Source organism: Struthio camelus, chromosome 9, assembly GCF_040807025.1.
Source record: "Struthio camelus isolate bStrCam1 chromosome 9, bStrCam1.hap1, whole genome shotgun sequence".
In the NCBI taxonomy this organism is placed as follows: Eukaryota; Metazoa; Chordata; class Aves; order Struthioniformes; family Struthionidae; genus Struthio; species Struthio camelus.
Window position 1 is genome coordinate 20,193,931 of NC_090950.1, and position 13,768 is coordinate 20,207,698.

General features: G+C 46.3%; 1 protein-coding gene across 2 annotated transcripts in view; it reads right to left on the reverse strand.

Annotated features, from left to right (window-relative positions):
- The window catches only part of TP63 (tumor protein p63), a 111,776-nt gene that overhangs the window by 74,443 nt on the left and 23,565 nt on the right, over positions 1-13,768 (reverse strand). Inside the window, exon 4 of one of the 2 annotated variants that reach the window (XM_068954450.1) lies at positions 13,219-13,351. In XM_068954450.1, the coding sequence (XP_068810551.1) occupies positions 13,219-13,351 (133 nt within the window). Of the gene's footprint in view, positions 1-9,688; positions 9,771-13,218; positions 13,352-13,768 lie in introns of those variants that run through there. The other variant, XM_068954453.1, reaches the window with a different exon arrangement.

A 13,768-nucleotide genomic window follows, 5' to 3' on the forward strand; every position in this document is an offset into this window, starting at 1 on the left:
TGCATTTATGTGACCTCATCCAAGGCAGGTACAAGCAAAAAAAAGAAAAGAAAAGAAAAGAAAAAAGACACCCACATACAAGTACTAGTCTTGAGATATAGACAAGGTTTCCAGGGAGCAGCTGTTAGCTAAACAGGTCCCTTTAGGAGCAGCACAACTACAAATCTTGCACGGAGCTGGACATCAAGCTAGAAGTCACCTGCAGATTCTCTGCTATCTAATAATGAGGAAAAAAAATTACACTGCAAGTATTAATAGGATCATTAATCTTGGAGGACTGTGACCATTCTAACCCCTTAATTCTGTCAAGTTTTTGATACTGGCCTGTGACTTCAAAAATTATGGAGTGGAAGAAAAGAGAAAAGAAAGATACATATACATACACATCTCCTAACCAAGCAAGTCACTGCAAAAACCTCTTTTACTAGCTGTGCTATAAAACTCAGAAGATCCTCCTTTTTTTCCAGTTCCAAGTCATTAATGCAACACTGTTATGTTAAGTATCTGCTATCTTCTGTTCCACAGGTGGCTGGAGGTGGTTGTGAGTGAAGCAACACCCAGATGCAAAAGTTTATCCAAAGATATCTGCATGGCAATATGAAGAGAAGCATATACAGCATGAATATATTGACATGTCAACACAAATCCCTGCCCTCTATACACAGAGCCCAGAGTTGGCTCTCTGTCTCAGAAGCATTAGCTTGTATGGTCCTCTTGAAGTAGATGCAGGATACGTGGCTTTTTTCAAATCATGCATCCCCAGATCCACCTCCCTACCCAGAGCAGAAGGAGGGAACAGAACTGACACGGGCAAAAGCAGCTCGGAGCTGCAAGGCTGCATCCGCGAGCGTCCATCAGCGCTGGGTGGTGCAGCCCAGATACACACGTGCCTCTCACACAGCGTCTCAGGGCTCCATATTTGTTTCCCTTACTCCTTTTGAGGAGGTAAAAAGGAAATAGACCCAGAAGAGTCTCCAACTATGTAATAGCAGTGAGGCAGCATCTCTTAAACTCTCAGAGGCAAACTTGACTTCCAGAAATAGAATATGTTTAAATGGCTTTGTGACCAAGAGGAGCCCCCCTTCAAACTACATGCTCACTTGTCAGCAATGGGACAATGATAATTATCATTTATTTGAGCCTTCTGAACAGCTTTCCAAAGAAAACATCAACATCAGTTGTGTTGTTAACATGCAGTCAAAGTGCAAGACACGCTTTGTAGATAGAGGTCATATCTTTTTATAAGTCTTTTTTTAAAAAAGAATAAACTGGAAAATAAATCAACTCAAAGCATCAGGAATTGTGCAATACCTTGTGCTTCAAGTTTTGGATACTCAATTTGAACTTAAAAGCAAAGCAGCTCTCAGCCTCTGTAAGGGAAGCCTTTTTAAAGCGAGATCCTAACCTCCAATACTTTAACTAGCAATTCTGATTTTTAGTTTCCTAGATTTGAAAGTTTCAGCTGGAACACTAGCATGACTGCCTCAGCTATTCTGGAAAGTTTCCAATAACACTTTGTGGATCCCACTGGCATGTTGAAAAACAAATACACAAACAAAAAAAACTAAGTTTCTAAAGCGAGGCCTCAGCCAAGCCAAACTATTAATTCAGGTTCCTCTTTTGAATACGCTTTCCCCATGCTGTTACATGCTGCTCTGTTCCAGCATCTCACTGGTATCACTGGCAAGTCCTCACTAACCCTTCCCAACTGTAAGATAACTGCGCTAAAGTCATGACGATTAAAAATGTCATTGCCACAAATCTTTTTAATTGGAGATTATGTAATTTCTTGTAGAATGGGGTGTTTGCATGTGTACACACCTTCCTGCTTGTTAGGTGGTTCATGCAGAATTTCCTGCAGATCAAACTACAACAACAAAATCTGCTCAAACCTCTCCACACCATGATAAAAATAGCACCTGGATCAACCGCGTCACCACGGACTGTGACATTCACTCAGCTCAGAAATGTTTACAAATTAGGACTAAGATAACAGAAGGAGGAGGAAAAAATAGAACGTGGGGTTTTTGTTTGTTACATCTGAATAACTGCTGAATGCTCAAAAATGTGCCTCTGCCAATTCGCTTTGTGAGTTTTTTCCAGTGAAGACTTTATGGGGCCACACACGATAAATGGCAAGAGCACGTGGCCAGCTTAAAGAGCAATAAGAAAATAACCTTCAAAAACTTAAAACGCCACCCTTCCTTCCTGAAACCTGTGGCAGAGCTGGTCAGCTGGCCTTGCTCAAACCAAGCCCGGGGGGGGGGGGGGGGGGGAAGGGGGGAAGGGACTCCCCAACAAATTCTAAAATATTCTTCCCCTTTCAAAATCAACAGCAAGACCAAACAAAAAAAAAACCAAACCACATCAACAATAACAACAACCAGCTGAAAACCAACTACCTTCACCTACTCAAGAAAGAGATGCTGCTGAGAGGCAACCTCCTGCCCACTGCTGACCAAAGCAACCAGCTGCAGCTTCATGCGCAGAATGGGCCAGTTTCTCTGTGGCACTGCATGGGAGGTGCAGCTTATCCGTATGTAGGATAGAGACCTGCATTCCCAGCGCTTGCAGGGTTAATTGCTCTGCTTTATCCAGATCTGAGCTATATGTGGTGGCAAAGCTTGATGCACTTGTGGCTTCCCTACCACTAACTGAGGTATGGGATTGATGCCCAGAATTTCCTTTGAAAACAAGAAAAAAATTTTTTTTTTTTGTTTTTTAAGTGCATGAAGTTTCAGACTAGAAACATACCCTGTTTTTAAGGGCTTCATATTGAAGATCAATCCTTCCTTTCAAGGGCTTCAAATTGCACTTTTCCAAGACTAGGTGCAGTCCATTCTGTAAATTGTGGGGGGAAAGATGACTTGCTGAGGACACAAAAGCCCTGTTCCTGGTTGCTACCCACAGCACAGGTTGGCTTTTCCTTCCCCAGAGCAGCATGCCCTCTCCAGTGCAATCGGCTGTCACAACAGGTCTGCCCTCCGACCCTGGGTAAACATCTGCACACGCTGCTTATTTGAGCTCCTATAGCCTTGTTATCTCCCCAGAACACCCCTAGGGCTAATTAGGGAGTTAATGGCATCATGTCAAGAGATAACACTATGTGGGGGAGCAGGGAGAGGGAAGGAGGAAAGGAATTGTGAAACAAAACCAGTTCCCTTCACAACTGCTATGCAATATTGGTTTAGGACAGTGTGCACAGCCCCTGAGGACCCTTGCCCTCCAGCTGCCATGCGCCGTTTAATAAGCGAGCAAGACACTCCTCTAGAGAGATTCATCTCTCCAGCCAAGATGATGCAAGGTCCCCACTTCTTTCCTCCCCTCTGCATGATCGCAACCCCTTCAAATTCTTTCTCCCACTGCCACCTAGGGAGGCCATCCCCACCACAACGAGCAGTTCCCTGCCCACAGCCGGGGCTGCTACGCAGGATGGACACCAAGTAGGCAACGCTGTGTGTTGTGCAGCATCCAGAAAGCATTAGGTGTGGGGCAACTCAGTGTGGAGACCATTTATCATGAGAAAGCTTTGCCCTGCATTTTATGCCTGGCACTCCTTTTATCTATCTTAGTTTTCCACTATTTTCTACTGTAATAATTAAAGAGCAGTTGTTTCCACTAGAAAGTTATAGATAAAAAGGAAGCAACCGTCTGCGGGCAAATAGATTTTTGCAAGCCTGCTGGTCAGCAGGCAAAACCACTGGTCAGCAGACACTTGAGCAAACACTTTTGCACTGATGGGTGCAAAACTACGGGTCAGCAGATACTTGAGCAGAGAGTTTGCACAGAGACTGGCTGCCTTTTGGGGTTCAAGCCTCTGCCGTCAGCAACTATTTTGCCTGAATAACAGCCCTCAACGTTCAGACTGCACTTCTGCCTGAAGAGCTTTGGGTGCTCAACACAGCATGCCACACACACACACGCTTGCCACGGAATTTGCAAACGTGAAAAACGAGGCGCACAAGTGACCAGGACAAGGAGCCGTGCTCTGCAGAGCAAGGGCGCCCAGGTCCAGCTGCCTCCACGAGCCTGCCGGCAGAAGCCCCCCACAGAGTTCAAATACAAGCCACCTAAAGAGAGAAAAAGTCACAAATTGTGGGGTCACCATGTGGGTGCAAACAGCCCCAGACCCTGCAGTTGGAGGGGGGACGGCGGCAGGAGGCTTCGGCACATGGCACAAACCCACATTCCAGCACGAGACAAGACGCTCCAGCCAGAGAAAGAGAAAGCTGAAAGGGAAAAGCGGGAGATAGTGACAGATTAGGGAACCTTTGTTTTTAATTACAAGAGAAGCAACTGTTGACAGTCCAGGTTTGCTCTTACGTAACCAGCTGAGGAGAAAGTGTTGTGCTTCCCTTATCTTGTGTAAACTACAGATTACTTACAGGAAATGCACAACTGTTAATAAAAGCACAGTCAAAGCAGTTAGTACAGGCTGGCCGGAACGATGTCACCAGCTCCCTTCCCCCACAGCCTCGTACAGTAACTCAGTATTTTAAATAAATAAATAAAAATTAAAAAGAAGTCATCAGGTTGCAATAATTTGAGATCAGTCTCCACAGCCGCTGGTGAAACCCTGACCCTGCAGTTGCTGGCCATCCGCACTCATCACACGAGCGCATCGGCGTCACCTTATATTCCCCCAGTCTGTTTATGACACCCACCTGTTGTCTCGTGTTTGCTGTGCGATTGTAAAGCCTCCGGGCCCGGCATGGGGGGAGGCTAATCGCAGCTGAGGGCTTCCAGGCACTATCGCAACGCTCCCAGCCAGCGGCCAAAGGCAGCCGGGGAGCGTATTTTGCTCCTTGTTTTTTTCTATACAAAAACATTTAATTTTGCATTGCGGGCCTTTGCCTAGGTGCCCTCCTGGCTGCTCTCATATGCCATGTCCACCGCTGGTATCACAACAGCCGCTGGAGACCACATCCGTGCCTGACACGCCACCCTAAGGAGGGTGGCTGGCGGCCTCCGACGCGCCACCCCCAAGGAGGCGCTTTCCCCAATTCTGGGCCAGGAGGTCTTCAAAGCACAGACTGTGTTTTCTTTCCCCCATTAGCAAAGACGGGTGGTGTTTGCTGCCGACTCCGCTACCAGTTAATACGCATGCTGTGAACTGCATCCCAGGTCCCAGTTATTTCGCCAGAGACTTTCCCCAGAAGAATTGCATGGTATTTCCGCCTGCCTTAACACCACTTTAGTTTCTGACTTGCCTAAATTTAAATGCATCACTGCAAGTTCCTTGTTATCTAGTCGTGCCCAGAGAAAGAAGGGTGCTTTGGGGAATCTTTTCCTTGTGTTTAGAGGCTGGAGATAAAACAAACAAACAAACCCCAAACATTTTTAAAGTCAACATTTTTAAAGTCAACTTAGTTACACTTGTTACTCAGAACTCCTTTGATCTTTCATTAAACTCTGCAAATTCAGGTGCCGATTAGCGAAGGGTTCCTTCAGCAGCAAGTGAACTAACACAGGCCACAAACCACTCCTTAATCCACGCTTCGCAGAGACTGATTTAACTTTCCATGACTGCCTGACAATTCACTCCCTCATTAATTTAAATGCTATCAAATCAACGAAGGTGATGCAGAAGACAGACAGCAGATACATCCAGGGGAAAGTGGATTACCTAGTCCAAAAGCCTTCTTACAAAATAGTGAAGGGAAAAAAGCAGTCATTAAGGGGACCACAGGCAGGATCCATAGAACCACAAAGTGACATATCTAGCAAGACTCTTGGTGCACCCGGCCTTCTCCAAGGCAAGAAGCTGAATTAATACAAGATGAGACTTTCAAGAGGCAAAGCTAGGCACTGCAGCTGGTTGCCAGGCAGAGGTGCTTGGGCCACCTCGGACTAAACAGCAGAGTGCCGCTCTCACGGGGCCATACCCTCGGTTCGCCTTCGCCATGAGGGAGCTCCCACACAGCATCACCCTGCACTGATGCAAGGGGTGGCCACAAAGCAACGTTTTCATATGCCTGGAGAGGCACAGTTGGATTTAGCACCCTCCTTACAGACAAAAAGAGAGAAGGGCCTCCTTTCCCACCCCAGCCCCCAACTCGGATGACAAATCCGGATGAACTCAAACTTTGGGGATGGCCACTCTGCTGCTTCTGGCTGCATAGAGCTGTGCTTTGCAGCTGGCTGGAAGGCCAGCTGCACCAGCCTGATGCAAGGCTTTACCACTTGTGGGAATGTTTTGATTGGGTTAGAGCTCAACAAACAATAAGGGGAGTATGTTTACCATTAAAAAAAAAAATCTATCAACTGTATAGAGACATATACAGTAAAATTCCCTGCAAGACAGCATAAACTTTAAACTTGCTCTGGAGGCAAAAGTGCCTACGGTCTGTTGCTCTGAGATCAAGATCCCTTTTAATTAAGCATTTGTGCAGACCTTTTAAAGATGTAAAATAAGCACTAATGCATTATTGCTTCATACTTCAGCAACAAGCACGTGCAGCACCATGGAAACCTTCGGAGGCAGTCCTAGTTGCTCTGGGAAGACGTGTTTTCTGAAGCAACTGCTTCTTTTGTTCTAAGGTATTTGCATATAGGCAGAGGACTTGCAATTGCAGCAATCTTCATCTCAACTACATGCACCAATATGAGCTGGGGATTTAAAGCCAATTCTCCAGAGGAGACAGGTCAGAACAAACATGCAACTCACTTCAGCCACTGACTTTATAGTATAGCAGACTGCAAAACGCCCTACTGCATCCGGCTTATTTCCAATAGGTTTTTGCTTTCTAGCTTAAAATTAGTTTATTCCCTCCCAAGCTGAATATAAAGCAAGATACTTAAAGGGTGAGACTATTTAAAGGAACTTTAAATATGCTTCCAAAATGACCTATACCACAGCAGACAGATCGCCTGTTTTTCTCAAAATCATTAAGAATTCAGGGAAGTGGCACTAAAAATAAAACACTTACTGTCTCCGTACTCATTAATTGGTTGCCTTCCTACAAAAAGAAATGCAGTCAGCTCTGGCCCACAGCCAGAACCAGCACTCAACAGCAAGGGAAAGGGAACCATTGAAAAAATTTTAAACAAACAGAAAGAGCTTTGGAGCCCTACTACGCATTCAGAATGAGAAAAATCTTCATGTTTTGTTTTACCTAAATTGAATGCACAAATGCATTCTCTATGTGCGTCCTTCAACCAAATGAATTGACCATTTCTGGATTTGAATCTGTAGCCCTAAACGTGATTAGTGGATCACTTGGAAGGACCTATACTGCACAAGATTAAACATTCAGCAGCATTACAAAGCCAAGTCTAAATCAGGAGAGCTTATGAGTTCAACTGCCAACAAGAGAGGTGCTGCAGGGAAGGTTCCAACAGAATAATACATTCGCTCATTATGGAAATACCTTTGCATAATCTCAACTTTTTTTGCACAGCTACGGAACAAACAAATACCCACACAGAAGAGAAACTTGGCAAGCCTCAAACTCTCTGAAGCACAAACCAGACATTAATAAAAGCTTTGATCGCATATCTGTGCTGTACAAAGTCCTCCTTTTCTTTCTATAGCCAATTCAGGAATACTTAGGCATGGAAACAAATGGCCACACAACTCACTTTGCTGCGTCTGCTTATCAAATTGGCTTTATCCTCCAGGTGCAAAACCACTTCCCAACTAAATTCAGCACCTGCCAGAGCCAGGGGAAGAACGCACCACATGTTAGTCAGCTTCTCCACAGAGACGTTCTTCCTGCATCTCTCAGCCACATCACACATGCCATGCCAATGTGCCCACGCTACCTGCTTGTATGCAGGGACAGCCTCTCCTTCGTTTAGTTCTTCAACCCATAATCAGCTTTCATCTACTTCCTCAGCCATTACCTGGCAGCAAGTGGAGCTCTCTTCTGATCCAGCAAAATGCTTTTAAGCAAGCAATTAAAGTTAACTGAGATCAGAACCTGTGCGTTAATATTAATGCATTGGAAAGGGCGCAACAGACACACTGCGATCCCTTCTGGGCAACAGGTTGCTTGTTCTCTGTCTATCATATACTCGCACAGTAGAGTCCTGGTGCTGCCCCTGACCACAGCCCCCTGCCTACACAGGTGACAGGCTCCTAAGGGCACAGAAATTCAGTGTGTGGCCACTGACTTCACGTATTGAATTGGCTTATTCAAGGGTAAGGCTGAGAAAGATAAGTGGTAGGCTGTATCCTGTGCTAACTGCCAACCCACATTGTGTAGGTGCAAAGACCTGCTCCTCTCTAGGTCTGTGGGTTGCTACACGAGAAGGTACCTTGATGTGGGGTGGCTCCTCTGAGAGCCTATAGCAGGTTAAAGAAGATGCTTGAGAAAGGTTTCTTGTTCCCACTGGGAAGTATCAAACACTAACTCTGAGATCTAGTAATGGGCATGACTGCTCAACAAGGACTAAGGCTGAGAGCACCAGCCCCAGCACCTCCATGTCCTACCACACTGCATCCACAGTCTTGCCCAAAGTTTAGTTTTTCCTCCGCCTCCTAGGCGGAAAGTTTATAGCAGTGAAGTCTCTAGCCACCAGCCTTGGGACACTCACAGCCCATGAAGTTGCAGATCCCAATCCAAAAGGACCTCCTCAGCCCTGCGTGCTCCTGAAACGACATTATCCCCCCCTCCCCCACCAGCACCCCAGGAGAAAAGCCAGACCCTTGGGGAGCTCTGCAGTGCATGCAGCTCAGTTGGGCTTCCCCAAGACACACAAGAGCAAATACCCACAACAGCAGAAGACAGAAGTCAAGGAAGAATAAAGTCTGCCTTCCTCAGCACCGATGAGAAATTCTCTTCCTCTCCTGTGAGGAGGGATAGATTCAGGTTAAGAAAACTCTGACCAAAGCGACTGTCTGTGAAAAGGCATTCCACTGAACTGGTTAGGCAAGGGGCTGCGGGAGGATGGCTAGCTCAGGGGCATGAAAGGAAGGTATGTACATGGGGGAGGGGGCTGATCCTCCACTGCTCCATCACTTCGGACAGCACTCCTGCTCCCACTGACAAAGGTTTTCTGGGTCCCTGGAGCCCAGCTGCACAATGCTGTGATGGAGGCACTCATTTTTCTAGACCAGAACTTTTCCAAGCTTTCCCTACTTTGCAAGGCCCTTGGGGAAGGTGGGGGGGGGCGGGGGGGGAAGAGAGGGAGAAAAACAAAAAAACCCAAAAAACAAAAAGACACTTTTTCAGACCGTCATCCACTGAATTTCTTAACCTAAATCAGCTTCGTTTGGGTCTAAAATAGCATATCTTAGCATCTGTGGGCTACTTCAAAGGTACTCATGTGAGGTGGCAAAGGAAAACAAGTTTGCACCTGGTATACAGCCATCAGAGTGAACCAGCAGGCTAACAGCTTGCCATGAGAGCTCCAAGGCGATACAGAGGTTACTGTACTGCCACATATGCAATCCTAGAGAGAGGTCTCTGGATCCCTTCCTCCCAGTAGCTCAAGGGCATTTAATCATTCAAAAGAAACCCATTTTTCATATAACATCACCTGGTTTCTAACACCACAGAAGAAAACCTTAGAGATCAGCCTGCCTCCAGGCAGGAGGAGCAGCGTCCCCTTTGAATCGAGTGAGCCTCCTGTCACCCCTCTGCAGATCCCACAGCTGCTGGCTCCTGCCTCGCTTGCCTAAGATGCTGCTGAGTAGCTTCTTCGTCAAAACCCAGCGGGCCACAAGGATGTGCATTCAACTTACCTTCCCGACCACCCGTAGCTCCCTCCCCCTCCAGTGCCATGGCAAAGACTAAGTCTTCTCCACGCCCCACACAGACTACCAGCACCCTCTTCCCAACTACGTGAAAAGAGATACTTCTACTGGGGCAGGGGGTTCCCAATCTGCCTGTGGTTAACATCATTGCCGTGGAAAAAGGCACAGCCAACACAGCTTCACAAATGGGCTGCCCAGAAACCATCAACACAGGACATTGTGAAAGAGCTAGTCACAAGGCGTACAAATGGGGGAAGGCTGCTGACTGCCTAATTTCACACCAGGCCCACAAACCCTCCTCCCCTCCAGCTCTTTTCATCCAAAGGTAGTGCAGTTCTCCCATTTCTCCTACTTCTTTCTTCTGCAGGACAAAGGAAGAATATTTCTTCCTGAGATGCATGAGAACTGCAAAGTTTCAGCTCAGTAAGAAATAAAGTTGTAGCTCAAGAGGAGAAGGGTTTCTTTCTCATTCAACCTTCTCTTCCAGGTCTCTCCACACTGAACTCCAGTTTCAAGGCAACGAACACAACTCATCGGTATTGAGCAGGGCAGGACTTGTTCTACCTATGGGCAGGAAAATGAGAGCAGCTTCTTCAGGCACTGGTTTGAAGCCATAGCTCATTCCCCACTCTCCAGTCTGTTGTGAACAAGTGACTGCACTTAAAAAGTCATAGCTCTCACCAACGCAAGACTTGGCCAGGGCTGGATCAAGGATCTTTTATAGCTGAAAGTCTCACTTTTCAGCCATAAGTTGCACAAAAGGTACAATGTTTATTTTAAAGGCCAATTGTGATTGTCTTAAAGTCCATGGAAGGTCAAATGCTTTGAATGAACCAGTTTATTATTTGCTTTGTGCCCATTTCAGATTCACATGGTAGCACATTTTGAAGAAAAGCTGGCCTTGCTCTTTCCCCAAGAAAAAAAAAAAATCTAGTAATAAAAAGCAGTCTGTCTTGATCTCACTGTTCATCTCCTAGGGCCCCTCTGTTTCTGCTGCATTCCTTTGTGTTTATCTGCCCTCTTCAACTCTTTTGCTGCAATCAGGTGCGTGCGGCACCTCGTGTCTAGAAGTGACATGGCTGAGGTTACACGACAGACAGGTGCAAGGGGAGCTATTGCCCTGAAGCTATCCAGAGGAAAAGAGAAGCTGGAGGGGAAGAGGATTGTAAGGTATTTCAAATTAAAGCCGACAAACAGCAAACACCTTGCTCCAGGCTACACATTCCCTGCCAATGCAAGCTGCAGCGGCTGCGAGCCCCAGAAACAGCAAAGCAAACACTGACTTCTCTGCAAGGGGGAGTTGTCACCTGTCAGGGATGTTTGCTAATTTATAGGGAGGTGGTAGTGGTAAGGGGAGTAAAAAGAGGTGCCCTCATTTTAAAAGACAGGCTGTTTGCACAAGTTTGAGATGCATATTTTGCTTTGTAAAGGCTTTTGTGCAGCACTCAACTGAATGAAGGTGCTGTCTTCCAGTGAAGGAGAACTGGAAAATTTATAAATGAACATGAGAATGCTCAGCCCTTAGCAGAGTATCTGAGCCACAGCCTTACAGTAAGGGTAAGGATGGGATGGAATTTCCCTTCAACTTTATTGTGTCAGGGAAAAATAATTCTTTAAAGGCACCATACAGCTCAGCCTCTTCAGAGATGCCTCCTTGCAAGGCCAAGATCAAACCTCTCATAAGCAAGAAATAATTTCACAGCAAAAGCCTCTGCCTCCCTCTCCCAGACCTAGTGCTCATTTCAACAGTGCTCAGACAAGATAAGAAGAAGGGATTTTCCACCAATGTTTCTCCACACCACAGACAGGAGAGGGAGACTCTGAACAAGGGCTTTGAGCAAGCCTGCCCAGTTACCACAGTGTTCCACAGACTGCGCAGAGAGACTGGAAATGGGAAGGCTTTGCTAACACTCACAGTGTGTGCAGCAAGCCCACATTTTGGGCATGGAGAGAGCAGCATTTCTGCTGACAGACTTAGAAGAGTTGGGGTCTGTTTTGTGAGAGAATGTAGTTAGTTCAAACAGACCATCATGACCCACTCTGAAAGCCAGGAGGCTCTCTAAACATGGAGAATCTTTCAGCTACTGAAAGGACATCATTTTACTGGAGCTGTGCTACCACATGGGAGAAAGATTAGAAATGTCCTTTCAGATCCAGATGCTGACTGAAGTCTTGCACCCTGCCCCTCCGAGTCCACCCTGAATACATGGTTATTTAGATCCAAAAATAAAGAAGTAACCAGACTTGACATTAGTCACCTCCCTCCCTTGTGCACTCGGAGTAGCTTCATCACATTAGCCCAGCAGATACTTGACCTCAATGTAGCCTTTTTATCCTTCACAACCTTGCAAGAGAAGAGGAAAACACCACCCTGTCCTCCGCTGTTTCAGCGGCCACGCCAGACGGGCAGTAATAGGTCAAGCCTTCTGTGATGGGGACTGCGATCAGACCTGGGAGCTCTTTTCCTTATGGATGCGATTCTCTGAGTTACAAGCACTGCCAGCATGTAGACTGCCAATCAACGCCATGTGGTAGAGCACATAAAAACTGGTAGTCGGTAATCCAGGGAACTGTCAGTTTCTCAGGATGGAAACACAGAAGAACAAAAAAATCCCACAGACACCAACACAAAAGTTCATGCATATTATACAACCATGCATAATTTTTACCCCCAAACATATAAATTCAGGAAGAACAGAGGCAGAAGAGGGACGACAACTGCCTCCCACTCAGCCTGCAAAAGTAATACTTGACTTCTTCACTAGAACTATCGATAAGAAAGAGCTAGTCTGTCTGTGCCAAAGGCAAATGAACCAGTAACCACCAGTGCCCAATCTGCATTGCAGTCTCCAGCCACACTGGTGAGACGCTCATGACCAAGAGTTGTTAGAAACACTCTCCAGCCTCACTTATCTGGAGAAAAAGGAAGGAGGAAAACAGCAATGGCCTAAAACCAAGTCTTCATTCTTATTTGGCCTTCAAGAGGACAATAGGACAGTGAAGAACACCCTCAGGTCTTGGCCTTTGGTTAGGAAAAACGCAACATCACCCAGAACATCAACTATTTTAACCCTCAGGCCACAGAAACAAGCTCTAAGCAGGGAGAGCCAAGCAAGCTGGACAAATGCAAGAGACTCCATGGTTCCTCTTTCTGTTCACCTCCTCCTCCCTCTCTCTTACCATTGCTTTAGCAGAGGAGGAAGAGCAGGTAAAGAGCCAACCTGCTCCCCCTTGCAGCCACAAGGCACAGGGCACATATGTCTGGCTAAGCCAGAGAGTATTGACACTGCTGTTAATTGCCACCACCCCTCACTTCACAGACCCATGCCCCAGACTAGTTCTTGTGAGAGGAAAAACAACAGGTAAAGAGAGAAGGGACTTCCTTGCTCAGAGACAACAGCCACAACTCCACCAAGAAGGAGGAAGAGAACCCTGGCATAACACAACAAGAATAACTTTTGCAAAACTCATCTTTCCCCAGGGAAGGCAAAGGTTAGGAAATGCTTTTCAAGACTCACCCACATTGGATCACTCAGCTCTGTATCCTGTACTCGGACACAGTCCATGCTAATCTCTATTTTGTTTGTAGGGCCATTTTCAGATGGTTCATCGATGAAATTCAAATCAATCGGCTGAACTGAGCATATTGGCCTGAAAAGAATAGAGTAAGGCAGTTATAACAGACCAACTTCTGTTTTTCCCCCATCTGCTGGGGTGTCACCGAGGCATTAGACATGATCACAGACTCTTCCCAAGGCAAAGTAAGTGATTTCTCCTCAACATTAGCCTCACCACCTGCTATACTAGCAGCCCCTGAGGAGGGCTGGGCCTGGAGGGACATTTTTACTCGCACGGCCAGTAAAATCAGGTAAGAGCACAGGAGTTAAATCACTGAAAGACAGAACTCATGGAGGATTTATAGCAGTAACTGTCTCAGCATCAGTCATGGCAAGTCAGGAAAGGAAACAGAGTTAGTTTAATAAAAACCCTCCTCCAGTAATAGCTGAAGACACCATAGACTGTATTATTTCCTTCAAGGGACCTGACAGAGTGAACTACGCACCACCT